The sequence below is a fragment of the Dendronephthya gigantea genome, unplaced genomic scaffold (assembly GCF_004324835.1).
Source record: "Dendronephthya gigantea isolate DGI-Jeju-01 unplaced genomic scaffold, DenGig_1.0 000050F, whole genome shotgun sequence".
NCBI lineage: Eukaryota > Metazoa > Cnidaria > Anthozoa > Malacalcyonacea > Nephtheidae > Dendronephthya > Dendronephthya gigantea.
Genome location: NW_021163060.1, coordinates 562,896 through 587,108, shown reverse-complemented (window position 1 = coordinate 587,108; position 24,213 = coordinate 562,896). Strand labels below are relative to the sequence as shown.

Below are 24,213 nucleotides of genomic sequence, written 5' to 3'. Positions count from 1 at the left end.
CATGCATAAGATTTACGTCACCATCGCAACATACGTTCTATACGTCTGAACTAGTACAGCCACATTCTGTCATCTGCTTTTATTATGAAATTGTATTAATTTTTTTTCAGTTTTCCTTCAGTTAAAGTACAATTTCCTTCATAAAATGACAATTTGCTGTTCTAATACAATGCTTGGTTTTAAAGCAAACAAGATGGAGGACAACATGCAGGAACTGGCCGTATTATCTATGGTGCTGACGCCATACGGACTCAAGATGGCGGAATAAAAATTGCATTACATACAGATATGTCAACGCATATATATTATAGCTTTGTTTGAAAAATTGGAAATATAATTAATAATTTAATTGTAATTACCAATTCATAATAAGCTAACAATTTGTGAAAAATGCGGAGCTATAGTTCAGTGTTAGGAAACCTTACCTGCATTGATAATTGTTGTCTGAAGGACCAACATGGACCAAAAGACACATGTTACAACCGATTGTTTGAATTTCTGTTGCCACATTTTTACCTTTAAACTTTAGAAAATGGGACTGGATGATTATTAAATCGAAAATGTTCAACTCTTCGTGGATCTTTTATTCCAACAAAAAACTCCAAATTCCAAAAAGTTTTTTTTATAATAGATTAATATTCTTCCATATGCTGTGTGAATATTGCTTCGTTTATAAGAACTAATAACTTGTACAAATCAAAATTCTTTAATTTCTCTAAACAAATGAAAAAGAAAACACAATTAATTTGTCCAGCAAATCTCGTTTCCATAAATCAACGATAAAATATTAAAAAATTACAAAAGTGTATTTTCGGCTTTAATTTTTTTCAGTTATACTTTTTAAATTTGTTTCGGAGCCTTGGCAAATATAACAGACAAAATTACAACAACTCGTCGATTTGAAAAAAAAAATTTCTGTACAAATGCACACATCGAAATTATAAAAGTTGATTTTGCATAGAAAATAAAATCCACGTTAATGATTAATGTACATGCACATAATCTCACGGCAGACATGCAGACTAAATTGAAATCCCACTCGATCTTTGTCATATAAACATTACGAATGGGAAAAATTATCTGAGCAAGATATAAATTCAAAACTAGTACAGAACACCCACATTTACGTATAATTTCTTATCGAAACAATTTCACAGGATATACAATAAAGATATACGACAATGCACATGTAAACACGAAAACCATTAATTGCATAATGCAAGCTAACTTTATAAATGTAGTTCAATTATATATATATACGCATTTGTTCCACACAGCGTGTGAAATATGGGCAATAAGGTAAAAACTCTTAATTTTCTAAAATAAGGTAACCTAGGATCATTGGGGAATTATTGTGAAGGTTTATTATTAATTTCTCAAAGACATTCAATGCTAGACTAATAAATAATTACCTACATGCAGTTATTAAATTGGGAATGGAAAGGAGACATTGCATAACCCGTGGCAACGCCAACGGATATAAAGGCAAGGAAAGAATTCATATCATACATAGCTACTTGACGTAAAACTATATTCATTCTCAGTTCATTTTGCGCTCGACCACAATTGGAAAAATGATTGCTATTAGCTACATATCCACGTTAACTATATATAAATATTGTCCATTGAATCAGTTATTGGATATATAACTTGACGACTTATAATTTAACAAAACCTAAAATAATATTACAGTCACGAAGATTCGTTAGGCGTTATGAACAAATTGTTTTAAAAAAATGTACGACCTTTTGAAATCAGGCTGCTGCTTAGATTAGGTACATTAAATATAACGAAGGTTTGATTTCAGATGGCGACCATTCTTGAGACACCCAGATCATGCAGAATTTAAAAACAAAAGGGGGTAAGTTTCAGCTACAAAAGGGGTAAGTTTCCGCTATGAAAGTACAATAGATATTTTACAACTTCAGGCACAATCAATGTTTTCAAAGAAAAGAAATGATAAACGAATTTAAGAATCAGAACGGAATTTCTCAAATTAATCATTATAGAAGGGTAATCGATGCCTTATATAGTTTTAGAAACACTAGAAACACAAAAATGGCCAGATTGTAATGAGTGACACCTTATTGCGAACAGAACCATGCATTCATGGATCGTATTTGAGTTGGGACAGAAGAATTTAAAAGTTGATTTTCGTATTATATTCTCTACTTTAAACGTACCTTTACACGATACACGTTTTAATTACATCACACTTACAATATAGACCTTCGCACAGCTCAGTTTAATACGACATGCATGTTAGCACTGAATTCGGCACAATATTGAAAACTATAACAGACGCAAATGCTCACATTTGACACAATTAAAATAACATAAATAAATTATGATGTTCAGTTTTAATACGATTGTTTAACCAGTTTAATTTTAAAGTATAATAAATTCATGCACTCTGCACGTTATCAAACGTATTATGTTTTGATTTCCCGAAAAAATAAGAATGACAAACCACCCAGGAGATTCATACCATGCATGACTGTATATTGATGAGTAAAACGGAGAGGAAAATTAAACAAATTACTTTTTTAATTTATACGCATAAATGTTTATTGGGAAAACGACCTCTTTTTAGCTAGTTCACACGAAAGCGAGTTGTGTATTTATTTAATTACAGATTATGCATATGCATATGGTTATACCAACGTTGGTCCAAATTAGAGTTTACTTTTTCCGAGGGTTTTAATCAAACGCCATGCAGGGGTGGAAATAAAATAAATAGTTATTTTTTGCTACAAAAAGGCTTTCCCCGACTTTTGAAGGTAAGGACCTGGTTTTGAGTGATCACAGCGACAGTCAGCGATGTATTGTTGGCGGCCATTGACGAATAAAATTTATATTCAAAGCACTTTTCCTTTGATCACTAGCTTACAATAGCCATAGCGACAGTCGATGTCCCATCAGAAGCAGGTTTCAGCTACTAATTTTTTTTATTACTGGCCACCAAACAATCACATCGCCGACTGATTAATGAGAGCCAGGCTTATTATAGACGGACTTAGATTGAGTACGGGAGCATCAAAGCCAAGCCATGCAGAATTGCGAATAAATGGCGTGATGCGCTTAAAATAGGAATGTGCGACGCTATTTATTCGATCCAAATCTGCATGCCTGTTAGCAATGACGTTAACCTGGTAACATATGTTCTGCCGTAGTCACGTTCTGCCACAGACTGACAACCCTAACGAAAGACACAGTTACGTCTGATCCTAGAGTAAAATAATTATTTTATCTTGGCTCTGCTTTTGTTCCACCGAAATCACTACCTGCTATAAAGACAATAATTCATGCCGACAAGTTGCATAATTCCGCGCGTTTATAGCATTTGCCTTACGATTTAGGAAACTAGAAATTTTTATCGATTTCGCATGTTTATATCTATTCTATTACATAAAACACTGCATGTATTTTAATTAAAAAGCGTTCCGAGCAAAAGTAGTATAGATGTAAACATGCACTTAGATAATAAATTATCTGTTAATAGTGTGTACATTCATAGTAGCAGTAAGGCGATCAAAGTAAAAAATACTGCTTGTCTATCCCTTTTAGGTCTAAAAAGTTTAGGTCTAATCGTTCAGTCAGAATTAAGGACAATTTATACTCATATAGCTATATACTTCTATTCTTTATAGTAAAAGCATAACTTGCTGGATGCTAATATATTATGAATGTTCCCTGAAACTGGTTATCTATAAAGCCCGACTACACGAGCGATTTTTGACGTCGATTTTCTTCTCTTGGTGTATGCTATTGAGTAAATTTACCAGAGTTGATTACTTTACTTCGCCCAGCTTATACAACTCCGTATGTAATTCACACAATAACATACGCTAGAGAGACAAAATCGCCGATGAAAATGGCCCGTGTAGCCGCGGTTTAAAAGAGCACCCAATGTCTCCGATATATTTAAATATAGGCCCATATCTTTTGCTAAGTATATCGAATCGTTACAGTAAAACAGATTTGAATATAAATCTGTCCTGAAGTCATTGTTTCGATCGGGCAGATATTAGGGCAGGAAACGTGATAACTTCAAGTATATTTCTTTTAACTAAACTTCCGTGCTCAATTAGCCCACATAACATGGCAAAACGTTAGCTTAATTATTCAGTATATATATATGTCATTTACAAATTCTCTTACCTCTGTATCATCAATATCTTTATTTACTAATTTAAAACTGTTAGAGATAAAGTGTAAGGTTTTGTACACAAAGATAAAGCCAACTGTTCACAGACCAATAACATCCACGCACATCTTTTGGAATAAAGTATTAATGGCAAAAAAAGAACTACGGCAATAATGACAATACGTATGCATTACAACGAATTTTCCGCAACAATTCGCAATGCAAATTAATAAAGCTAGACAAAATTTGATTGGCTTAAATTCCAATTACATTGAAAATACACTCCGGACATGCTGCATGACATGACATGTGAAACGAGTTAAACTACAAAGTACCTATAGCGAAATTATCTATACTGAAAAGCACTACAGAAATTACGTCTAGTTGTAAACGTCTGTAAATTCACATAAAACCTTCGAAATTAAATCGAACGTTTTATATCTGATAAAATTGTAGCGTGAAAATATATACAAATAAAGCGGTAACAGTTTCAACAACGACGGCGTCTTGAATATTCATGACCAATTATTAGAGGAAACGATTATTAGTATAGACTATAGTCGCCGTTGTCGGGAATTAAGGCTATTGTTGATACTAATGTATTTAAATTTTAATATTTATGCCAGCATCTTTAACACTTCAAGACAATAAACAAACATTACAGGAGGTTAGTTTCAGGCAATATCGTCGCGATTTTTTGGATATTCCAGGCAAAAACATTATATATAATTATTATAGACTTTGAGCCTAACCCAACATTTCAAAATATCCTGTAATTGTCGGAATTGATGAATGCTTCAAAGCCACTTTTATTCCTCTTGCCAGCGCTTAATCCCCTTCGATTATGGCTCGCAGAAACATCAATCAAACATGCTCCATTTTCTATCAGCTGCATGTTACCATTATTTAAATGCTGTGACATACTCATCCAATATAAAAATGCGCGGAAATTCACACCGCAAAGATTAATTATGACACTTGCATGTATGTACTGCAATTGAAGACAGAGGATCTTCACAACTCCAATTTTTCTTGTAATAATGCCACTGCAGTTTCTAATACCATTACTCTAGCATTAAGCTTAGAATTTGTTTCCCCCAAATCATCAATACGACAATTCCTTTCTTTAACTGTCCTTTCCAACACGTCAATCCTCTTTTCTTGTTTCTTCATATAATCCAAAAGCTCATCACACGTTTTGGATGACTTGCCTGATGACTCATTCATATCTTCATTCCTATAAGGAGATTCTGGATCTTCTCTTGCACGGGTTACAAAAATATGTTTTGAGAATTCTGGACTGTCGGAACAACATACAAATGGTACACTAGTTATTTTTGCACCAACATTTTCCATTTTCTTTTTAGTCAGGTAGTCAAAATCTGGATGGTTTCCATCTGATAATGACATTTGCGAAAGCATCAAGTTATGGCTACTGCCTGACACCACACTTTTTAAACCATCACCTGCACTATTACAACCATTAGCACTATTGAACCCATCTGCACTTTTACCACCATCAGCACTATTCCAAGCATCTGCAACCAGCACACTGCCTGTATTTGGGCGAATGTTTTCCTTAGCAGCATATACACAGCTGCCATCATCCAATTTTTTTTCTTTCAGTAACTCATGAGGATTCCTGACAGTTGTTGTATCTGATCTTGATTGAACTAATAGACTGGATGTGTTATTGCCAACTTGCATTACAAATGGACCTGGAATATTTCCCAACCTTGGGACATCATCTGGGTCCTGATTGGGGATGATTAATGTTTTATCATGCCTTAAGCTTTCATATTTTAGTAGTGTTTTATCATGAGCAACCATAAGGGAGTTCCCTGCTTTTGTTTTTCCATCAACTTGTTTGGAGGCAACAATTTGGGGTTTTAAATTATTAAAACCTGCTGGTTCAGTTGGTGCAGTAATGGAAGAGAGACTATTGTACCTGGTAGTACCAGTGGAGTTTTTTGTACCAACTGTGGTACAAGCAATTCTACCAGGAATGTGAATGTTCAATTTGGATGTTTTGGCTACAAAATAATGATAACCTGAGAACCTTGGTGAATTGAAATATATATAACATAACATACTATCAATAAAAATATGAAATCCAAAATTTACTGGATCACTTACAACTTGCAAAAATCACTATTTTGTACCAAATTATCATGGAATTTCATTGGAGATGGAATTCTAAATTATCATGGAATTTTATCACTCAAAAGGAGCCACTATAGTTATCTGAATTTCCTTAAATTAGAAGCTTCTGGCTCATCGGCCAAACTGCCTTTCAAGGATCTTATACCTTTTCTCTAGCATGCCTCTACATCAGCATAATTATCTTCTTATTTCACCAGCACCATAGGCACAACATTAAATTGAGGCTGGTCACCACTTCACAAATTGTCCCACTTCCCCCCTTTCGAGTTTGAATAATGTTTAAGTATGAACAACTTTAGATTTAGATTGCATATGAACAAACCTTTTAATCCTGTTTGAAATGATACAGCTTACTGATCTAAAATCAATTCTACTGAGCTAAAAGGCAGAACCCACTGGATACTATTGACTTCATAGTTTTAACACCTTTAAACACCATATAAATGTCTGCAATACATATTTATAGTTACCAGAATTTGAACTCAATATACTCTTCCGTTTCTTCGGCTTCAAGGCATCACTTTTCTTCCGACAGAAGTGGATGAAAGAGGTGACAAATTGCAGTTTCCTTTCGGCAAAGCCAAGAGTGAAAAACTGCTCTTTGGTCAATGGCGATTTTGAGTCGAATTCATCGCGTAAAATCCTGTATATTACCGACACAAAATTTTTGTCATTCTTTCCAAGAAGTTCGTAGTCCTTTGCGTAAAAATACTGAGCCAATTCGATAGAAAATTCGGCCAAAACGTAGTGCAAAATAGGCAAGAAAGCCGAAGGTCTACCTATGCTAAGTCCTTCGATATCCAACTCGTTATTGTAATTTACGAGTTTTACTTCAGTGTGAAACTTTCGCAAATTGTTCTTCAAATCCCCGGTTGTCATTGTTGAAAAATAAACAGCCTATATTTACCATAAACACAAAGAAATACGATAAATATACAAATATTCACGCCAAATTTTGTTAGAATCATTGAAATTGTGCGCGTTCGGTGTTCCCGCCACATTTAAAACGAACTTTATCGTCCTCAACTTCGTGTATCCCTGACGACAACTCGTTGGCCAATCATATCGCTGTATTTCCGATCCCGAAGATTTCTTAGCCAATGAAAATTGATAAAATTATTTAGACGTCGTCGGAAACCCTCGCGATTTTCCGATTACCCTTCTTCCTCTTTTGTGTCTTTTCCACTGATCTTTTCACTCTTTTCGAACAAACTACAAAACGTTGTACTTTGTAATAAGGTTTGCAAATTTGTGGTTTGTTTTATAATGCAAGATTTAAAAAAATATTGCCCAGATTCTAATGAAATGGCCGATAAATTATACCGGAAGTTTCCTCTGGCATTTCTTTGATACGCGCTGACGCATATACAAAGTTTATGACATAAAAGGACATTGGTTCCCAAATCTTTAAAATGGATTAAAATATGACGGCAATGTCTAATATTCTATTCGTTTGCTGTTCGGTGATGCATGTAATATGTATCGAATCCTATCGGAAGAGAGAAGGTCTTTCTGACTATGAAAAATCAGGAGGGAAAAAGCGATCGGGCATCAAATGGTTCCACGCAAATTGCTAAACCAAAATCAAATTGCAAATGTCATGCAAAGAACGGGCTCCATCATTACAATTGCCTCCCAGAGCATCTACGAAATAATCAATATGTCCGTACCGGTTATCGCGTCAATCTAAGTACATGGGAGTGTATCAAAAGCCTATTTTATTTGCACAATGAAAGCTTCAATGTTTATTCTCATGGTAAGGTAACCGTATTTTGATATTGTAGAGCGTTTCGAGATGGGTGTAGAATACCGGTTAATTATAAGAAACAAGCATTTGGTGAATATATAACAAACCTTTCCACCAGTATGTATTTATTTTGCACCCCACTGGGTAATTTGTTCAGTGTAATACCAGACCTACAGTCTAGAGACAACAAAGCTGTATATTTATGAAGTATTATAAGTGTATGTAATGATATTTTTCTTTCTAGGGCTTGCAGCAATTCTGTTAGTTTTGCTGAGTCCATATGTTTATGGCAAGATATCCCATCTAGAATTTGACCCAATCCTTTACCCTGTTCACCATATTACATCCACCACCTGTGTGCTTTTCAGTGCCATATACCACCTGATGTCATGTCATGAGGGAGGGAAGCCATTCTACAACAGAGTCATTTTGCTTGATTACTTTGGCATTTTGCTGGTGACCGGTCTATCTTGTATCACATTTTTGAAAGCAACATTTTTCTGTTATCCACGGGTTCGAATCCCAGTCACAACAATCTATTTTCTATTAGGCTTTGTTAGTTTAATGTATATAAAAAAAGGTACAGATGCTGAGACAAGAACATTTCCATTGCTTGCCCTTGGCACCTTTAGGATGTTTGCTCTATACCCTGTGAGATGTATCATGACAACATTAGGGTGCACTACAGGGCCATTAAGTACAATTTGGTATGCAATTGGGATAGAAATGGTCGGCCTCTTTGCTAGCATCATTAATTTTTCATGCTTTCCAGAGAAAGTGTTTGTAGGGAAATTGGATTATTTTTTCAATAGTCATAACATTATGCATCTTTTCATCTTGATTGGGCCTGCAGTATTGCATTCTGGGACAGTGATGGATTTTGAATGGATGCAGTTGGTTGAATGTCCAATGTAAAAATCTCTTGCAAGTGTCATTTAGTATAGTCTTATTAGTTATAAATAAATCAAGTCAATAAAGTTATTTGAATTGTGAATACCTAGATAGGCCTAAACACATCTAATATATATACTGATATTCCAAGTACTACCCATTTAATGGCAGGGAGCTGATTTGTGTAAGTTTATGGTCAATTGTAAAGGTTATACATGTTTAAAAAAACGTTTTTTAGTTGTAATTAATAGAGGCATATATAAAGACCTTTTGACCAGTAATATCCCCAGGGCCTATGCAAATTCTCAAGTGACTCTGAACATGTATTGGCCAAACATATTGCTGTATTTCGAACGGAAAGATCATCAGGCCAATAAGATCACTAATTTGTAAGAAACATTCAGTATCTTAATTTCGCAGGAAATACGTAAAGCTGTCAGCCTATCACGTATACTAGATCTTTAACGTGTGATTGATCTTTCCTATTGGTCTTAATTCAGCAAGCATTAATAGGCGATTAATATCGCTACGCAACTTACTCACGAAAGGATAAAAAAAAACTCATGATGAAAACTCGATGGCAAAATGGAAGTAATAATAATTCCAAGTCAAAATCCAACCATGAATCGAACGGTTTGACGCCAATCGAACCGGATAAAGGTTGCAAATGTCATTCTAGTAATGGCCTGCATCACTTCAACTGCCTACCAGATCATTTGCGTTTTAATCAGTATGTTCACACTGGTTATCGTGTTGACCTAAGTACATGGGGTTGTCTAAAAAGTCTATTTTATTTACACAATGAAAGCTTCAACGTTTATTCTCATGGTATGTATCGAAACAGTCCATTGTATATCATTTTAAAAAGAATTAGATTAAAAGGATTTCAGAAGCTCTCAAGTGTATCGAGATAAACATTCAAAAATATTTCAAAAATGACGTGGCATATTTTCCTTATTTTTCGTTCAGTTCCCTAAGTCAAAAAATGAGTTAAAAAATTTGGATGCACTGTATCGATTTGACCAGTGAATTAAAAATAGCTTCACATAAATTCATATATAGTCCTGTTAAACTTTTGGGAGGGAAACTCGTCAATATTAATAGCGTCCTTCCCCAGCACATTACAGCATTAAGTATATGTTTATAGCACTTTTATAGACTCTGTTTAGCATAATGGATATTGCCCTGTACGCCTCAAAAGAGATCTTGGCGATAATGTTATAATGTATACCGCACCAGTTTGGCATGTCAAAACTCTACACTCCACAGTAGTTGAATATGTCAATCAGCAATCGCCGAATTTCCGTTGATTGTAGAGTTTCTTGGGAGGAATTTGATCCCACGCGCTTTTTTTAAGGAGTTATGCGCGCGCTTTTTAAGTTTCGCATGCCTACTTTGCATTCTGGACCGGTTGTACGAAGGCTGGATAGCGCTCTCTACCACCGGATAGTGATTTTTCAACCATTTTCTAATTTGCCAGCTATTAAATTTAAGAGAATCCCTAATTTATTAATACTACGGTTAATCAAAGTTGCACTAAACAATGGATCACTTTACAGCGAATGAAAAACCCTATCCAATGGATAGCGCTATCCAGTTTTTGTATAACCGGCCCCTGGTTTTTAGTACGTACAGTAAACACAAGCGTATGTTGGTTACCTGCGCAAAATTTAGCCTAAATTAACTTAAAACTTTCTCTCCTCCAGGTCTAGCCATGATTGCTTTGATTATTCTGAGTCAATATGTTTTCGGAAAGACATCTCATCTACGATTCGACCCAATTCTTTACTCCATTCACTACATCACATCCACCGCCTGCATGCTATTCAGTTCCATATACCACCTGATGTTGTGTCACAACAGCGGAAAGCCAGCTTACGATAGCTTGATCAAGCTCGATTATTTCGGCATTTGGCTCGTCACTGGCCTGTCTTGTCTGACGTTCCTGAAAGCAACATTGTTCTGTTTTCCCCAAGTCCATCTGGCTGTCGTGTCAATCTATTTTTTATTACTCTGCGTCAGTTTTATTTTTGCAAAGAAAACCACATCACAGAAAACGAGACTGCAGTCCCTTACTATCATGGGTGTTGTGAGGGGATTGTTCATATACACCACAAGATACATCATGTCAATATTAGGGTACACTACAGGACCATTAAATACTTTTCGGTACATCATTGGAGGTGAAATGATCGGTGTTCTTGGCGGTATTATAAATGTGTCACGTCTTCCAGAAAGATGGTTCCAAGGACGAGTTGATTATTTTTTCAATAGCCATAACATTATGCATATTGTTGTCTTGTTTGCTCCAGTGATGTCCCACGCAGGGACAGTCATGGATTTCGAGTGGATGGAACGGGTCGAATGTCCTACGTAATAATCAACCCCAGGTTGCTTCAAGATGTACCCTGGAAACGGCGTTGAGCAAATATTTTGTCGTTGACCACTGGCCAATGTGGACCTTCATGGGAAACTGATCATTTCTATCAGTGATTGTCCCAGATATAAATTATATCAGTTTTAAAATTTGTAAATAGTACTGGGTAGTCCTAGATAGGTATCAGCTAATGGTCGAAATGTAATTATACTAAAAACATTGTACTCTGGAATTAAAACTCAACTGTAGTGGTACAGTACGTAATGTAAACAAACGTTTTGTTCACATTTTTAATCCGTATATTTCCTAAAGTATCGAGAACTTTCAGAATATTTAATACCATTCTGGTTCGCTGAATTTAAGAAATGAAAAATGCAGTAGCCTGCCATTGTTATGCGCAGAACAGATGCGCAGAATTAGCCACAGTATAAACCCCTCTGTTGTTGACGTCAAATTGTCAAAATGTAACCCCCGGGGGTATGTAAATTCTGAATACCCCTGCAGAGCTGTTTGCCAATCATAGTGCAGCATTTTAAACGCGAAGTTCATTAGCCAATAGGATCAGTGAATTTATAATTGAACATGCAATATATACCCACATAAACACTAAAGGCCCAAGCATATATATAAGCATTTGATCTTCCCAAGTATATTATTTTATTTAATGAGGCATTTAATATCGGAGGACTAGAAAAGAAAGTACACTTTAATGGAGAATCGAAGTATAAAAAACAAAAATAATAAGTCCAAGTCAAAATCTAACCATGAACCGAACGGTTTGACGCCAATCGAACCGGATAAAGGTTGCAAATGTCATTCTAGTAATGGCCTGCATCACTTCAACTGCCTACCAGATCATTTGCGTTTTAATCAGTACGTTCACACTGGTTATCGTGTTGACTTAAGCACATGGGAGTGCTTAAAAAGTCTATTTTATTTGCATAATGAAAGCTTCAATGTTTATTCTCATGGTATGTATGCAAAACGTTTAATAAAAGGGACGAGGTTGGAATTGAAATTTGAAAATAGTCCAGAACCTCTCAAGTGTATCGAGATAAACATTCTAAAATATTCTAAAATTACGTGGCATGTTATTCTTACATTCGATTTCTTGTTCTAAAATGTAGCAAATCTACAAAAGATGTACTATACTAAAAAGTTACCGATTGGGCGGCAGTCTGTAATTTGGCTTAATACATATATTAGTTACATAATTTACTTGTTCCGAGCTATTAAACCTCGATAATTTTACTTGTTTTATTTCGTTTGGTATTAATGCTTAATATAATATACGAGATCTCTTTCATAAATAGCTTTAGCAACACTGGTATGTGCTGCCCTGCTTTGGATATGTCCAAACTTTGTACCAAAAGTCACAGAGGTTAATGAACACTGCTAGCAAACTCAATAGGAAACATAATAGCCCAGCAGGGGCTGAAATGATTGTAGTAAAAATAGCAACTTGACTTGTATAATTACATATATTCACTAAGTTTAAACATGAAATGCACCTTTGATGGAATCTTCTATCAATTTATTACAAATTTTATACCATAGCTACATCAGGCTATATATTCCCTTTCCCCACAGATTTCATTAAAATTATGCATCAAATTGACTCAATTTTTTTCCATTCTAGGCCTTGCCACAATTGCCTTGATTTTGCTAAGTCCATATGTTTATGGCAAGATATCCCATCTAGAATTTAACCCAATCCTCTACCCTATTCACCACATCACATCCACAACTTGTGTGCTGTTCAGTGCCATATACCACCTAATGATGTGTCACGAAGGAGGCAACCCGGCATATCAAAGTTTAATCACGCTTGACTATTTAGGCGTTTGGTTGGTGACTGGCCTATCTTGTATTACCTTCTTGAGGGCAACATTTTTTTGTTTTCCCCTAGTCAATTGGATTGTCATGTCTATGTATGTTCTATTATGCTTCATTACTTTCCTTTATGTAAAGAAAGGAACAAATTCCAAAACTAGAATGCAGCCCCTTGTTATCCTTGGTGCTGTTAGGATGTTCGTCCTATTCCCCACACGATGTATAATGACAACATTAGGGTATACTACAGGACCACAAGGTACTATTTGGTACACCATAGGGGTGGAGATGATTGGCCTTATTGGTGGTATTGTAAACCTGTCACGTCTGCCAGAGCGATTCTATCAAGGACGAATGGATTTCTTTTTCAATAGTCATAATATAATGCACCTAATCGTCTTGACTGCACCATATGTGTTGCATTCAGGGACAGTAATGGATTTTGAATGGATGGAGACAGTTGAATGTCCGATATAAGGGTCTGTTTTCAAGTATTTGTGTGTATTTGTATGACAGTAGAGTGAAATAATAAATTCTTCAATTTGAAATCTCTGTCAATTTTATTTGTTGTGATCTGCATGTACCATATGAAAACCAAATGGGTCTTTCCAAAGCTACACACAATATGTAACACAGACAGCTAGTGAACTACACCCTCTCTCTACCCTTGCAAGCTAATGGACCTTATTACTTTTAAACTTGTTTGGGCATGTTCAGGGTAAATTAGCCCAAATAAACATTATAATCAGTAATAATCCCAGGTTTTTTTCGATAGATACAGTATGCCATTCTCTGCTTATTTTATTGCTGTAAGAGTTTCAACCTTATTGAGTACGTAACACAAGCATTTAATTAAAACACAAACAGACTCTTTGTTGGGTTTGATGTGATGTCATAGTTTCCAGCGAGAACAGTAATCGAATTGAGTTAATTGGTCGCTGCGGTTGGCTTGTTTTGAAATTCAAACGCACGCAATCTCGTATCGCTCATTCGCTCGCGTGCAAGACTGCACGCACGAATCACTGGTTAAAGGCTCAAAATGAAATACACCACCATTTTTACTCGGTGAATAGTCAAAAGGATAGTCCTCACTCCTGTAATAACTAATTTGTTGAATGCCAACGTCAGATCACAATGTCACGAATAAACATTTGTTTTGTAATAAAATACCCAACAACATTGAAACATCATACATCTCTACTAGTACTACCTCGTCCTCAATAAAATAATATTCCTATCATTTACACTGCTAATTACAGCGCTAAATTTAGATCCTATGAAATAGTTATTTCACGAAAGTCCTTGGCTGAATGACAAGTCACACAGTAAATCGAAGTCCTTTAACTGAAATCGTGATCTGAGGCTATTCTCTTCCAGCGGAACTGGTTCCGATGTTGATATTTCTCTCGGATCTTTTGTTTCAACTTTGGTCGTTTTTTGAACCAAGATTTCTTCTTTTGCGGAATAATCTCAGGCTCATCTTGCCCAGGATCTTGCCCGCGTATTTTGTCTTTCAACTCATTTGCATATGTTGCGTTCGAATGGAAATTCTTGCGCACGACAGCCGTTCCAAAATAACTCCCGCTGATATACACTGCCATTATGCTTATAGGGTTGTCTCAAACACACGCTTTATGATAAGAGCGCTTGAATTTTGAACAACTCTCGACGATTTCAAATGAAATACGAGGCTTTACACTCGCATTCCTTCAAAATCGAATCCGACAATTGAATTTATCGGCTTTTTGTTTGATTGATAGTAAAAGTGCGTACGACACAGTCCCAGTTCAGTCGAGAAATAGTTTGTGATTAGTTGTACCGCCTTTGTCCTCAATGCTGCTTTGTTTTCGAGTTCTCCTGCGATTAATTGTACCCCACCTTCACCTTCATCATAATGCGATTTTTTGTACTTTTGCTCTTTTGCGTTTAACTTTACAAAGTCCACTCGAGTGCTTTGCTAGCTTATAAAATATTTCCCATTCTGGAAAACGATACTTTAATCTCTGCGATTCAATACATGTTTCTATTACGTTCAGTTTGATGACTCAAAACATTAACATACGTCTGTATTCCACTGCGAGATTGTCCAGCGTTTTACCACATCAAAGTCAAAGAATATTTCAAAACTTTTTCCCCGACAAGCGTCGATACTTCTTAAAGCGATGACTAAGTTCGGCGATAGATCACTTTGTAATGATGCCAGCCAGCTATGGATCCAAATTACGACGGCAATGAGCACTTAACTCTTCAAGTTAGATACATTTCCTTGCATTTAGGGATCAAAATGTCATCAAGTTTTCAAAACCACTGAAAGTTCAGCCGATGTACTGCACCACACAATAACTAGATTCACATGAGATCAAAATAAACAAAAATTGAATGCCGATAGAGGCCTACACGCAATCCACACGCTCGACTTGGCTTTTCTTCACTTCTTGATTACTATTGTAAGAAGTAATTCACTCGTGTTTTCGAAGAATAAAGCAGTTATTTGTATATTCACAAAATACAGTTTTGTCAAAATCAATAATAACACAAAGCAGTAATATATCTATCTTTTGATGGCAAGGAAGCGTAATCTGATCCTTCCCTATCATCCAGTATTAAAACAAGGAATTGCACAAGTATGAATTTTCGCTTGGTAAATTTTTATGACTTTCAACAAATGTTTCACATTTCTTGAAAATCGTTTGGCATTTGGCAGATTTGCATATCACTATGCAAAATATCTGCTGTTTTTACTACTCATGGTATTTTATCTATTAATTTTACCCAATATTATAATTTAATTAATTCACGTGAAAACTGATGAGGCATGAAGTACTTCCCAATTTCTCACTCTGTAGAAGAAGGTACTGCGGACTCATAAAGAGGATTTTCCTTTGCTTCGCTGTCCGGATCTTCGACCGCCAAAGCATTCGTGAATCCCAGCGAATCCTGCAAATCGATGAAGCGTACTCAACGCTGTAACTGAGGAATTTTAAAAATCTGGAATACCAAACCTAATAATATTGGCCTCATTTGGCGCTTAATCTTGTACCCAAGCCCTCATCACTAGGACGATCTCCGCTCAAGATACAAGGGCCCGGACACAAAAGAAACACGAGCACGTTAAGAAATAACACGACCACATGAAATAGACCTTTTTCATAATGACGTCAAACGCGGAAAGTCTGATGTTACACGAAGTTTGATTGGCTCGATAGTTTTGTGGAGCCAATTAAATTTCGTGTAACATCAGACTTTCCGCGTCTGACGTCATTATAAGAAAGGTCTATTGCTGCATTTCACTGTTATAAAATAATTGGATCTGAAGACAAGGTTATTTATGAAACAACTACAGGAATGATCTAACATCGTTGGTATTGAGCAATTTGAAAAACTTACCATTTCTATATCACCACACTCATACAAAGGATTAACACCATCATCATCGGAAAGATGATGGTCCAAGTTGCTCGGCTCCCCTTCCATTTGTGTTTCGTCTATGGCGATGTTACGGCTAAACAAACAAATCAGTTACGAGCAATTAGAATAATCACTGTCCACCTTTATTCAGCAAAATAAAAACAACCTTCAATGCATGAATTGTAAAAAAGCACAGTGGTAATCAGTTTTGCAACAACAGCAAGTGATGGAATACAATGTTATTTGGCGATTCTTCAATCAATGTGCCGTACCTTTTTCGTTTAAGAAGAAACAGAAGCAATATGACCAAAATAAAAAAGACAAAACTGCCGACAGCAATGAAGCTAATTTTTATCGGAGTGATACCTGGAAAATTGAGATGTTTTATGGAATGAGGCTTAATGGAAATATTTGGAAAGTTAAGTTGTAGTCATTTTGCCTTTAGCTCAAATATTTTTAGACATATTAGCTATTACAAAAGAAGAATAACGTGAACTAATACTTCAAAGTTTTTATCACTGGTAATTCTTGAAATGTACTGTAGTGCGGCAAACAGGTTAAATATACATCTCTGCTTACCCTCTGACTTGCTGCTTTCGGAAGAGGGCGGTTTAGGCAGTATTTCAACGGCTGTAACGTGTGAATTTTTATCTAAACAACAAATGCAACACGAAAGTTGTTATATGACAAATTGAGAAATCGTTGAACGACATATTTCAAATGATTTAAGCCATACCAGCCAAAAGATTTTCACGAAGTGAGCGAGCAGCGTTGGTTGTTCTCGTGCTTCCTAAGAGGAACAAAAATTCAAGTTGTAAACCATTGAAAACGGTTGGATTACAATCAACAAACAGACCAAATAGTGTTGAAAGGTTTGAGTAATAATCAATACCGGATCCGGATGTTGTTTCATCCCAAAGAACTATTTCAATTCTCTCTCTTTTATATTTCATACTTGTGAAAGTTACTTCGGGAAACTAGAAGAAGAAAAGGTGATCAAAGTTTGACTTTATTTGCAAATTTTAGAAGTTAAAAGGAAAGAAATAATTCAATCTACCTTTTTTAAGAGTTTCTTTATCTGTTTTTCCAAAAATTCTTTGGTAAATCCAACAGAATAGTTCACTAACAATAGGTGCCCTTGAGTGCAAAACAGCGAAACACAAATATGAATTCAGCGGCTACCAATAAACTAAATAAGATCTATGTATTTCCAACAATTTTAACCTTGCGCACGCAGGTTTAAATGAAATACATTTTACCACAAATTGAGCAGCATCCACCATACGGTTTGACAGGTTCGCCACATTTCACTTCTGGACATGTTACAAAGGAACAAATGTAATCCTCGTACTGTAAGATACGAAAAAAATACTCCTCTTTAACTGTTTAACATATCATCAACAATTAATATTATGATTGTCAATAAAATCATCTGACGATCCACATTCCTCATCATGGTCATCAAATCATCATCAGCAATGTTCTCAACATCATCACCATTGATAATAATTTGATCATCAATATCATCATCTGACCATCGATATCCTCATAATAATAATTATCATTTTGATCATTATACTGTAGTAACCGTTAAATTTACCTTGTTATTGTTGCATATACATCCAGAAACGTCCTGACATTTTTTACCAGTGATGTGAAACGATGCCGAATTTTTGAGTTGAAATCTTTGAACACCAGTGTGTGATTTGGTGTATCTTTGAAATTCAGTCTCGTTGTGTTCCTCGAGGGAAAAAACACAGCATGTTTGCATGAGGAAATTAGAACTTGTGGCAGTTATAACTGGTAAAGATCCTTAGCTTCATCCAGAGGAAAAGAAACCAGCTTATAGTTTAGCCACTTCTTATATTTCTACTGACTTTCGTTTCTTCGTGACATGTATTTAAATTAAAATTGAAATCGTGGTATTTTTATTAGCTTCAGTTTACCTTTCCATTGATAAAAACCTTTGCTACTGTGACGCTTTTCGATATTTCAACATTGTAACTGGAATCCTAGAAAGTTACGAAAGATATGATCAGTTCAAACTCGGCATGTCAGCCAGTTGAGCTAAGATTCGATATGGCGCGTATTTATGTTGTGTTTCTGAATTCACTTTTTCCTCGATGATCACCGACAGCAAGTGAATCGAAGGCTGGTCGGTGGTATACGAGAGCTCTTTCTTGAGAGTTGAGAATAAGAGTCAGTAAGAAACATATTCTTCGTTGCTTAGTTGGTCAACTAATGCCACAAATCTTTAGTCTTTTCTAAAGAATGGTTAAGCTCTGGAAAGCCACGTACACATGCATTATATCAGAGGCAAAGATATGAATGATTTACCTTTGGAAATCTGACATCGTCATACTGACATGGCAACAATTGTGAATACAACCCGACAGGAATTGATTTGGAATCAGTCTTCCAATTGTGCGGATCAAACCAGTCATTTGAACCAGAACCGACAAAGCTAATTTCACCAGCTGTAAGAAACAAATGACTATATGTTTCCATCCTACGAGAGCTTATAATCTTACAAGCATTCACACTAATCGTCTGTCTATGTCTCATTGAGTGCATGATCCAATATATCTGGCCCATTTGGAGATTTGTAGGCCGGGATTTTATGTGTCGCGACGTTGCTAACAATGCTTACTTTTGCATTCTTCTGAATCAGCATGTTCTTCTTCGAAGATGATCTCGGCTGAATTGCCCAATACTATTGAGCCATTTTGCCGGAATATCTGCAGAAAATGGAACCTTATCTTTAGTCGTTCTATCAAGTTTAATCCGGGGCTAACTTGCCCTGTCCCTGTGTGAGGATTCGATCTTCATATATTGAAGAATACTTATTTCATCAGTGGCATATCTCGAATTTGCAGGTCTGCTATATCTTGAATTTCACCATAGCTAGCCCAACAATCAGGTTTTTTGGTTTTTGATGAAACAGGTCAAAATATATTGCGACTGGCAAGAGTGTTTTGTTTCATCAAAAACTAAAAAACTATGATTTCACCAGCCCGACCACCGCCATTTTGAAATTGGCCGAGACTGGGGCAGTGACTGGGGAGAGTATTCCGGGATTAATTAAGGCATTGAATAAAGGTCGTTGATCGTTCCATATATGTTTAATAACAGTGTTTCTTGTATGTAAAAGAAAAATTTGGAAAGAATGGATGATCAATCAATTCTTCATTGTTAACGTTTATGAAAACTAGACACAATTCCATCTAACCATTTCAATCTTCTCTCTTTGCAGAGGATAAGTGCAATTGTGACCCAAATGCCAAATGCGACAAAGGGAAGTGCACCTGTAATCCCGGATATGTTGGCGCAGGTTCTCCCGGCACTTGCAAACCAAGTATGTGGCGTATTCGACCATGGTCGAGTTCGCCGGAAAATGGCGTATTCGACCATGGTTTCTGGTAATGTTTAATTCAGAGACTCAGCCATGCAGAGACTGGGGAGAGTACTCAGGGGCTAATTATGGTGGTTTTTAGTGGATATAATTTTTTTTTTCGAACTATATCAGTTCCATATCTGTTTAATAACAGTATTTTTTTGTATGGAAAAGAAAAATTTGAAAGAAAAAAAAATTTCAGAAAGAACCTAAAAACACCCAAAAGAGATCATCCAGCTCTATGCCACAATCTAACCGGTGATATTACAACCAGCTGCGATATACCAGCATAGATTACAACTACGAAAGGTGCAAGGACAGTTGCTATAGGAAGAACTCCCCCCCATAACTCACATCTTAACGGCCGTCTAAGGGGGAGATGCACTACGGCCCCCAGACCATGATGTATGTGCACCTAACCGTTACGTCTCAGTGAGAAACAGAGTGGGCTGTATGCCACACGCGTAGCGCGTCATAGACGAATCAGCTACAGTGGCAAGCCTTGAGAGCGAAGATAAATTTAACGTATTTAAGCTTTTCCTGGTCTCGGGGGGCGGTCCCTAACAAGCATATGCATAGAAAACGACTAATAAGGCACACGCTTGGAAATGACAAGATTTAAACGCCTAAACGTTTTTTAAGTGTTTTTAGCGAGAAATTTTAGTGTTTTGATATTCTTTTAGTGTTTTGAAACAATCCCTTGTTGGTTTTCGGCTTCAAAATAGTCATCATTCTCGAAAGGAAACAGATATAAATGACTGAACGGCTTAGTTTGCTAAAATGTTTTGTTAATTTCGTTTTTTAGTAGTATATCCGCTTGACTCGCCGGTACACTTTGGGCCTAAATTGTATATATTTATTTCACAAGTTTTTATTTCACAAGTTTTCAAATCGAAGTAAAGCTACAGACATGCACTTAGCCGTTAAAGCCACAACCAATTTTGATGATTTGTTAGCGTTGAATCTATGTTTCTTTGGCGAGCTTTAGAAACAGAGGAGCATTTGAGATCATGTCAGGAATTGAAGTTGTCGTTTTGTGGAATACTTGGGCAAGAACCGAGCTCAAAGAGCAGGGGAAAAGGGTCAAAAGTAAACATCGATAGTAGATCTGTACGATTGATCTTTAATCGGTTATGTTTGCGCTCTTTTAATATATCTTCTTAAATTAATATAAACACGAGTTCCCGTAATGGATCTGAGCGTGAAAGATCAACAAATCCTCAAGACTGTTATCCAGTTTATTGTAGCCTTGGGTATTTGTCCCAACCTTTTTGAAGGAGTAGGTGCAGCCTTTAAACAAAGAACTGGTTTTGGTGATGCTTTGTGTGCTGAGCAAGACATCAAGTGTCCAAAATGTTTGTATAAGTGTTTAATGGTCTTGGTTAATTGTCTCGACGAGCCTTCATTAAGCGGAGAGATGTTGAAAAGCATCCCCCTGTGCTTATGTTAAGTTTGGCTATAACTCTGGGTTCAGCTTATGTTACCTGCGTGGTTCGATTCATCGTGGCGAGGATTCGAATGGTCGCAGTAGGTTTGTCCACTTTCTCTACAAGTGCCGTCCCAAACTTCGAAGTTATGTATTTGAAATTAAATCAAAGTTGGGAATAACAATTGAATGTGCTCTTAAAATGGCCATAAACATGCCGTGTTGCTTGTTGTGGAATGAAAATTTAGTTACAGAAGAATTCAGGGTGATTCGATAACCTGGATTACCATACTGCACTGGTATACCCAACAATGGTGAAGTCTTCGTTCAAACTATCTCATGGAGTATTAATGAATAAACCAAGTCCACAATTAGTAGAAAATCTCGAGTTGTTTTCAATGTCAGATGTTTTGAAGTTGTTTTCAATGTCAGATGTCAATGTCAGATGCTTTGTCAGATGCCTCACAGGGAAAGCCAGGTGATTTATCCAGACTTTTGATTGACAGTTCTCGGGCTGAAGGCACTAACGAGAATGCAGAGTTGACTGTCTGAATGTCTTTGTTGCATGCTGTTTTACTGCTGTAAGGTTGATCAAAATGCTGATAATACAGTAAATGTTTGATGTTTATGGATGAACTCTGCTATTGTTTAATTCATTGCCTCCTATATCATGCAGAGACTGGGGAGAGTATTCAGGGGTAAATTAAGGGGGTTTTTAGTCGATATAAATTTTTTTCCAACCATATCCGTTCCATATATGTTTAATAACAGTATTTCTTTGTATGGAAAAGAAAAATTTGAAAGAAAAAAAAATTTCGAAAGAACCTAAAAACACCCAAAAGAGATCATCCAGCTCTATGCCACAATCTAACCGGTGATATTACAACCAGCTGCGATATACCAGCATAGATTACAACTACGAAAGGTGCAAGGACAGTTGCTATAGGAAGAACTCCCCCCCATAACTCACATCTTAACGGCCGTCTAAGGGGGAGATGCACTACGGCCCCCAGACCATGATGTATGTGCACCTAACCGTTACGTCTCAGTGAGAAACAGAGTGGGCTGTATGCCACACGCGTAGCGCGTCATAGACGAATCAGCTACAGTGGCAAGCCTTGAGAGCGAAGATAAATTTAACGTATTTAAGCTTTTCCTGGTCTCGGGGGGCGGTCTCTAACAAGCATATGCATAGAAAACGACTAATAAGGCACACGCTTGGAAATGTCAAGATTTAAACGCCTAAACGTTTTTCAAGTGTTTTTAGCGAGAAATTTAAGTGTTTTGATATTCAAAATAATCGTCATTCTCGAAAGGAAACTCAATATAAATGACTGAACGGCTTAGTTTGCTAAAATGTTTTGTTAATTTTATTTGTTAGTAGTATAGTCGCTTGACTCGCCGTTACAATTCGGGCTTAAAATGCATGTATTTATTTCATCCAAATTTTGAAATCGGCGTGGTCAAAAAGACATTTTAAGCCACAAACACAAGTTTTGCGAATGCTATCTTGGCTATTTAAAATTTTCATAAATAAATAAAAAGCAATAAAACATACCAGTTGTTCTATCGTGGATGTTGAGTTCAGAAATATCTCAACCCCAGCCTGCATTAAGAAAACTGATGATCAAATATTACAACTCTTTAAAATACAAATCACATAATAGAGTATTGGAAATGAATGAGGGCAAACTACAAAATTGCAACGCTACCCGATCAATATTCACAGTATCGCCAGGGCAAGGCAATCTCTCAAGATTCCAGTTTTTCGTTGCTTCCCAATTCTCGTTTTGAATCCACGTTTTACTCAGCGCAAACGTTAGTTGAAGCCAACTTACTGCAAGAAAATCGAAATAAACAGCTGCTAAGATTATGGAAAGTTTTATAGATTCTAGTCTAGCTAATGAAAAGCTGCAGAAGATTTTGAAGAAACACTATCACTGACAACCAAGTATATTTTACAATATTTCAATTAATTTTCAAATCAATAAAATCTCGTATCATTACCAAGCTCTGCATATACCACCCAGGCTCGTGGACGCCACAGCGTATCTATTTTTATTGTCGCGACTCTCGCGTGTCCCATGGCATGTCGGGCCATGTCCTAATACATTGTGTCCATATGCACGCTGTCGGAAGCAGTGGTCGGAAGTTCAAACTTTGTTTATATAATTGATGAAAATATCAGATGCGATGTCATATATTTATATATGACGAATATTCATCCATATATGTGCTATTTTTTACGCTTGTAAAAGTCCGCTAATGAAATTTCTTTCATTGTGACTTCGGCTAATGTGAACACGAGCATTCTGACCGGCATTCAAAACAGCCATTCATTCAAATAGATTCGTGGACAAAAATTGTATTTAATCGTAGCAAGAGAATGGCAAGTGCAGTTATAAACCAAGCTATATGATATTCAGCATGCATAAAAATGCATTAAGGAAACTTGTTAAATTGACTGTCGCTATTTTTGAATCGTTTGTACTTACCCCCAATAAACGCATACAGATATGCACAAAGTGAGACTTTAATGAATTCGCACATATCCACGAATAATTCCGTCAATTTAAGACCAACAAAGCTAGAAGAAAATCTCTAGCGTACAAAGCAACTAATAGTTGAATTCAATATTACAATTGGTGACACACTGCTTTCTATTCGAGCATCTCCGATATTTGATTTGCTCGACGAGTTGATGTCTCAGCCTCAGCGCGTTGAGACATAAACAAATATAGAAATTTGATTAGGCACACGCCGTGCAAGATGCTGTGCAGAGGTCATTCAAGGATTAAGGGGCAAGCGCCTGTAACTTCCTACGCTT

General features: G+C 36.3%; 4 protein-coding genes across 4 annotated transcripts; 3 read left to right on the top strand and 1 right to left on the bottom strand.

The window, feature by feature from the left end:
- Positions 1–7,697: 7,697 nt before the first annotated feature.
- LOC114528632 (progestin and adipoQ receptor family member 4-like) lies at positions 7,698–9,088 on the top strand. Its single transcript, XM_028550300.1, has 2 exons — positions 7,698–8,066; positions 8,302–9,088. Exons 1-2 carry the CDS (start codon positions 7,829–7,831, stop codon positions 8,970–8,972), a joined length of 909 nt encoding a protein of 302 aa, XP_028406101.1. The 5' UTR covers positions 7,698–7,828; the 3' UTR covers positions 8,973–9,088.
- A 307-nt stretch (positions 9,089–9,395) lies between these two features.
- On the top strand, positions 9,396–11,516 carry LOC114528630 (progestin and adipoQ receptor family member 4-like). The gene is made up of 2 exons (XM_028550299.1): positions 9,396–9,776; positions 10,655–11,516. The coding sequence occupies exons 1-2, from the start codon at positions 9,512–9,514 to the stop codon at positions 11,323–11,325; spliced, it is 936 nt and encodes a 311-aa protein (XP_028406100.1). The 5' UTR covers positions 9,396–9,511; the 3' UTR covers positions 11,326–11,516.
- A 437-nt stretch (positions 11,517–11,953) lies between these two features.
- LOC114528536 (progestin and adipoQ receptor family member 4-like) lies at positions 11,954–13,668 on the top strand. Its single transcript, XM_028550197.1, has 2 exons — positions 11,954–12,296; positions 12,965–13,668. Exons 1-2 carry the CDS (start codon positions 12,035–12,037, stop codon positions 13,633–13,635), a joined length of 933 nt encoding a protein of 310 aa, XP_028405998.1. The 5' UTR covers positions 11,954–12,034; the 3' UTR covers positions 13,636–13,668.
- A 628-nt stretch (positions 13,669–14,296) lies between these two features.
- Positions 14,297–24,091, bottom strand: LOC114528588 (protein amnionless-like). Its single transcript, XM_028550253.1, has 15 exons — positions 23,882–24,091; positions 23,099–23,223; positions 22,945–22,992; positions 19,217–19,304; positions 18,904–19,043; positions 18,513–18,578; positions 18,167–18,307; positions 17,826–17,916; positions 17,624–17,703; positions 17,459–17,543; positions 17,303–17,356; positions 17,146–17,217; positions 16,839–16,932; positions 16,546–16,660; positions 14,297–16,095 (listed from the first exon to the last, which is right to left on the bottom strand). The coding sequence occupies exons 1-15, from the start codon at positions 23,934–23,936 to the stop codon at positions 15,994–15,996; spliced, it is 1,356 nt and encodes a 451-aa protein (XP_028406054.1). The 5' UTR covers positions 23,937–24,091; the 3' UTR covers positions 14,297–15,993.
- Between the last annotated feature and the right edge of the window lie 122 nt (positions 24,092–24,213).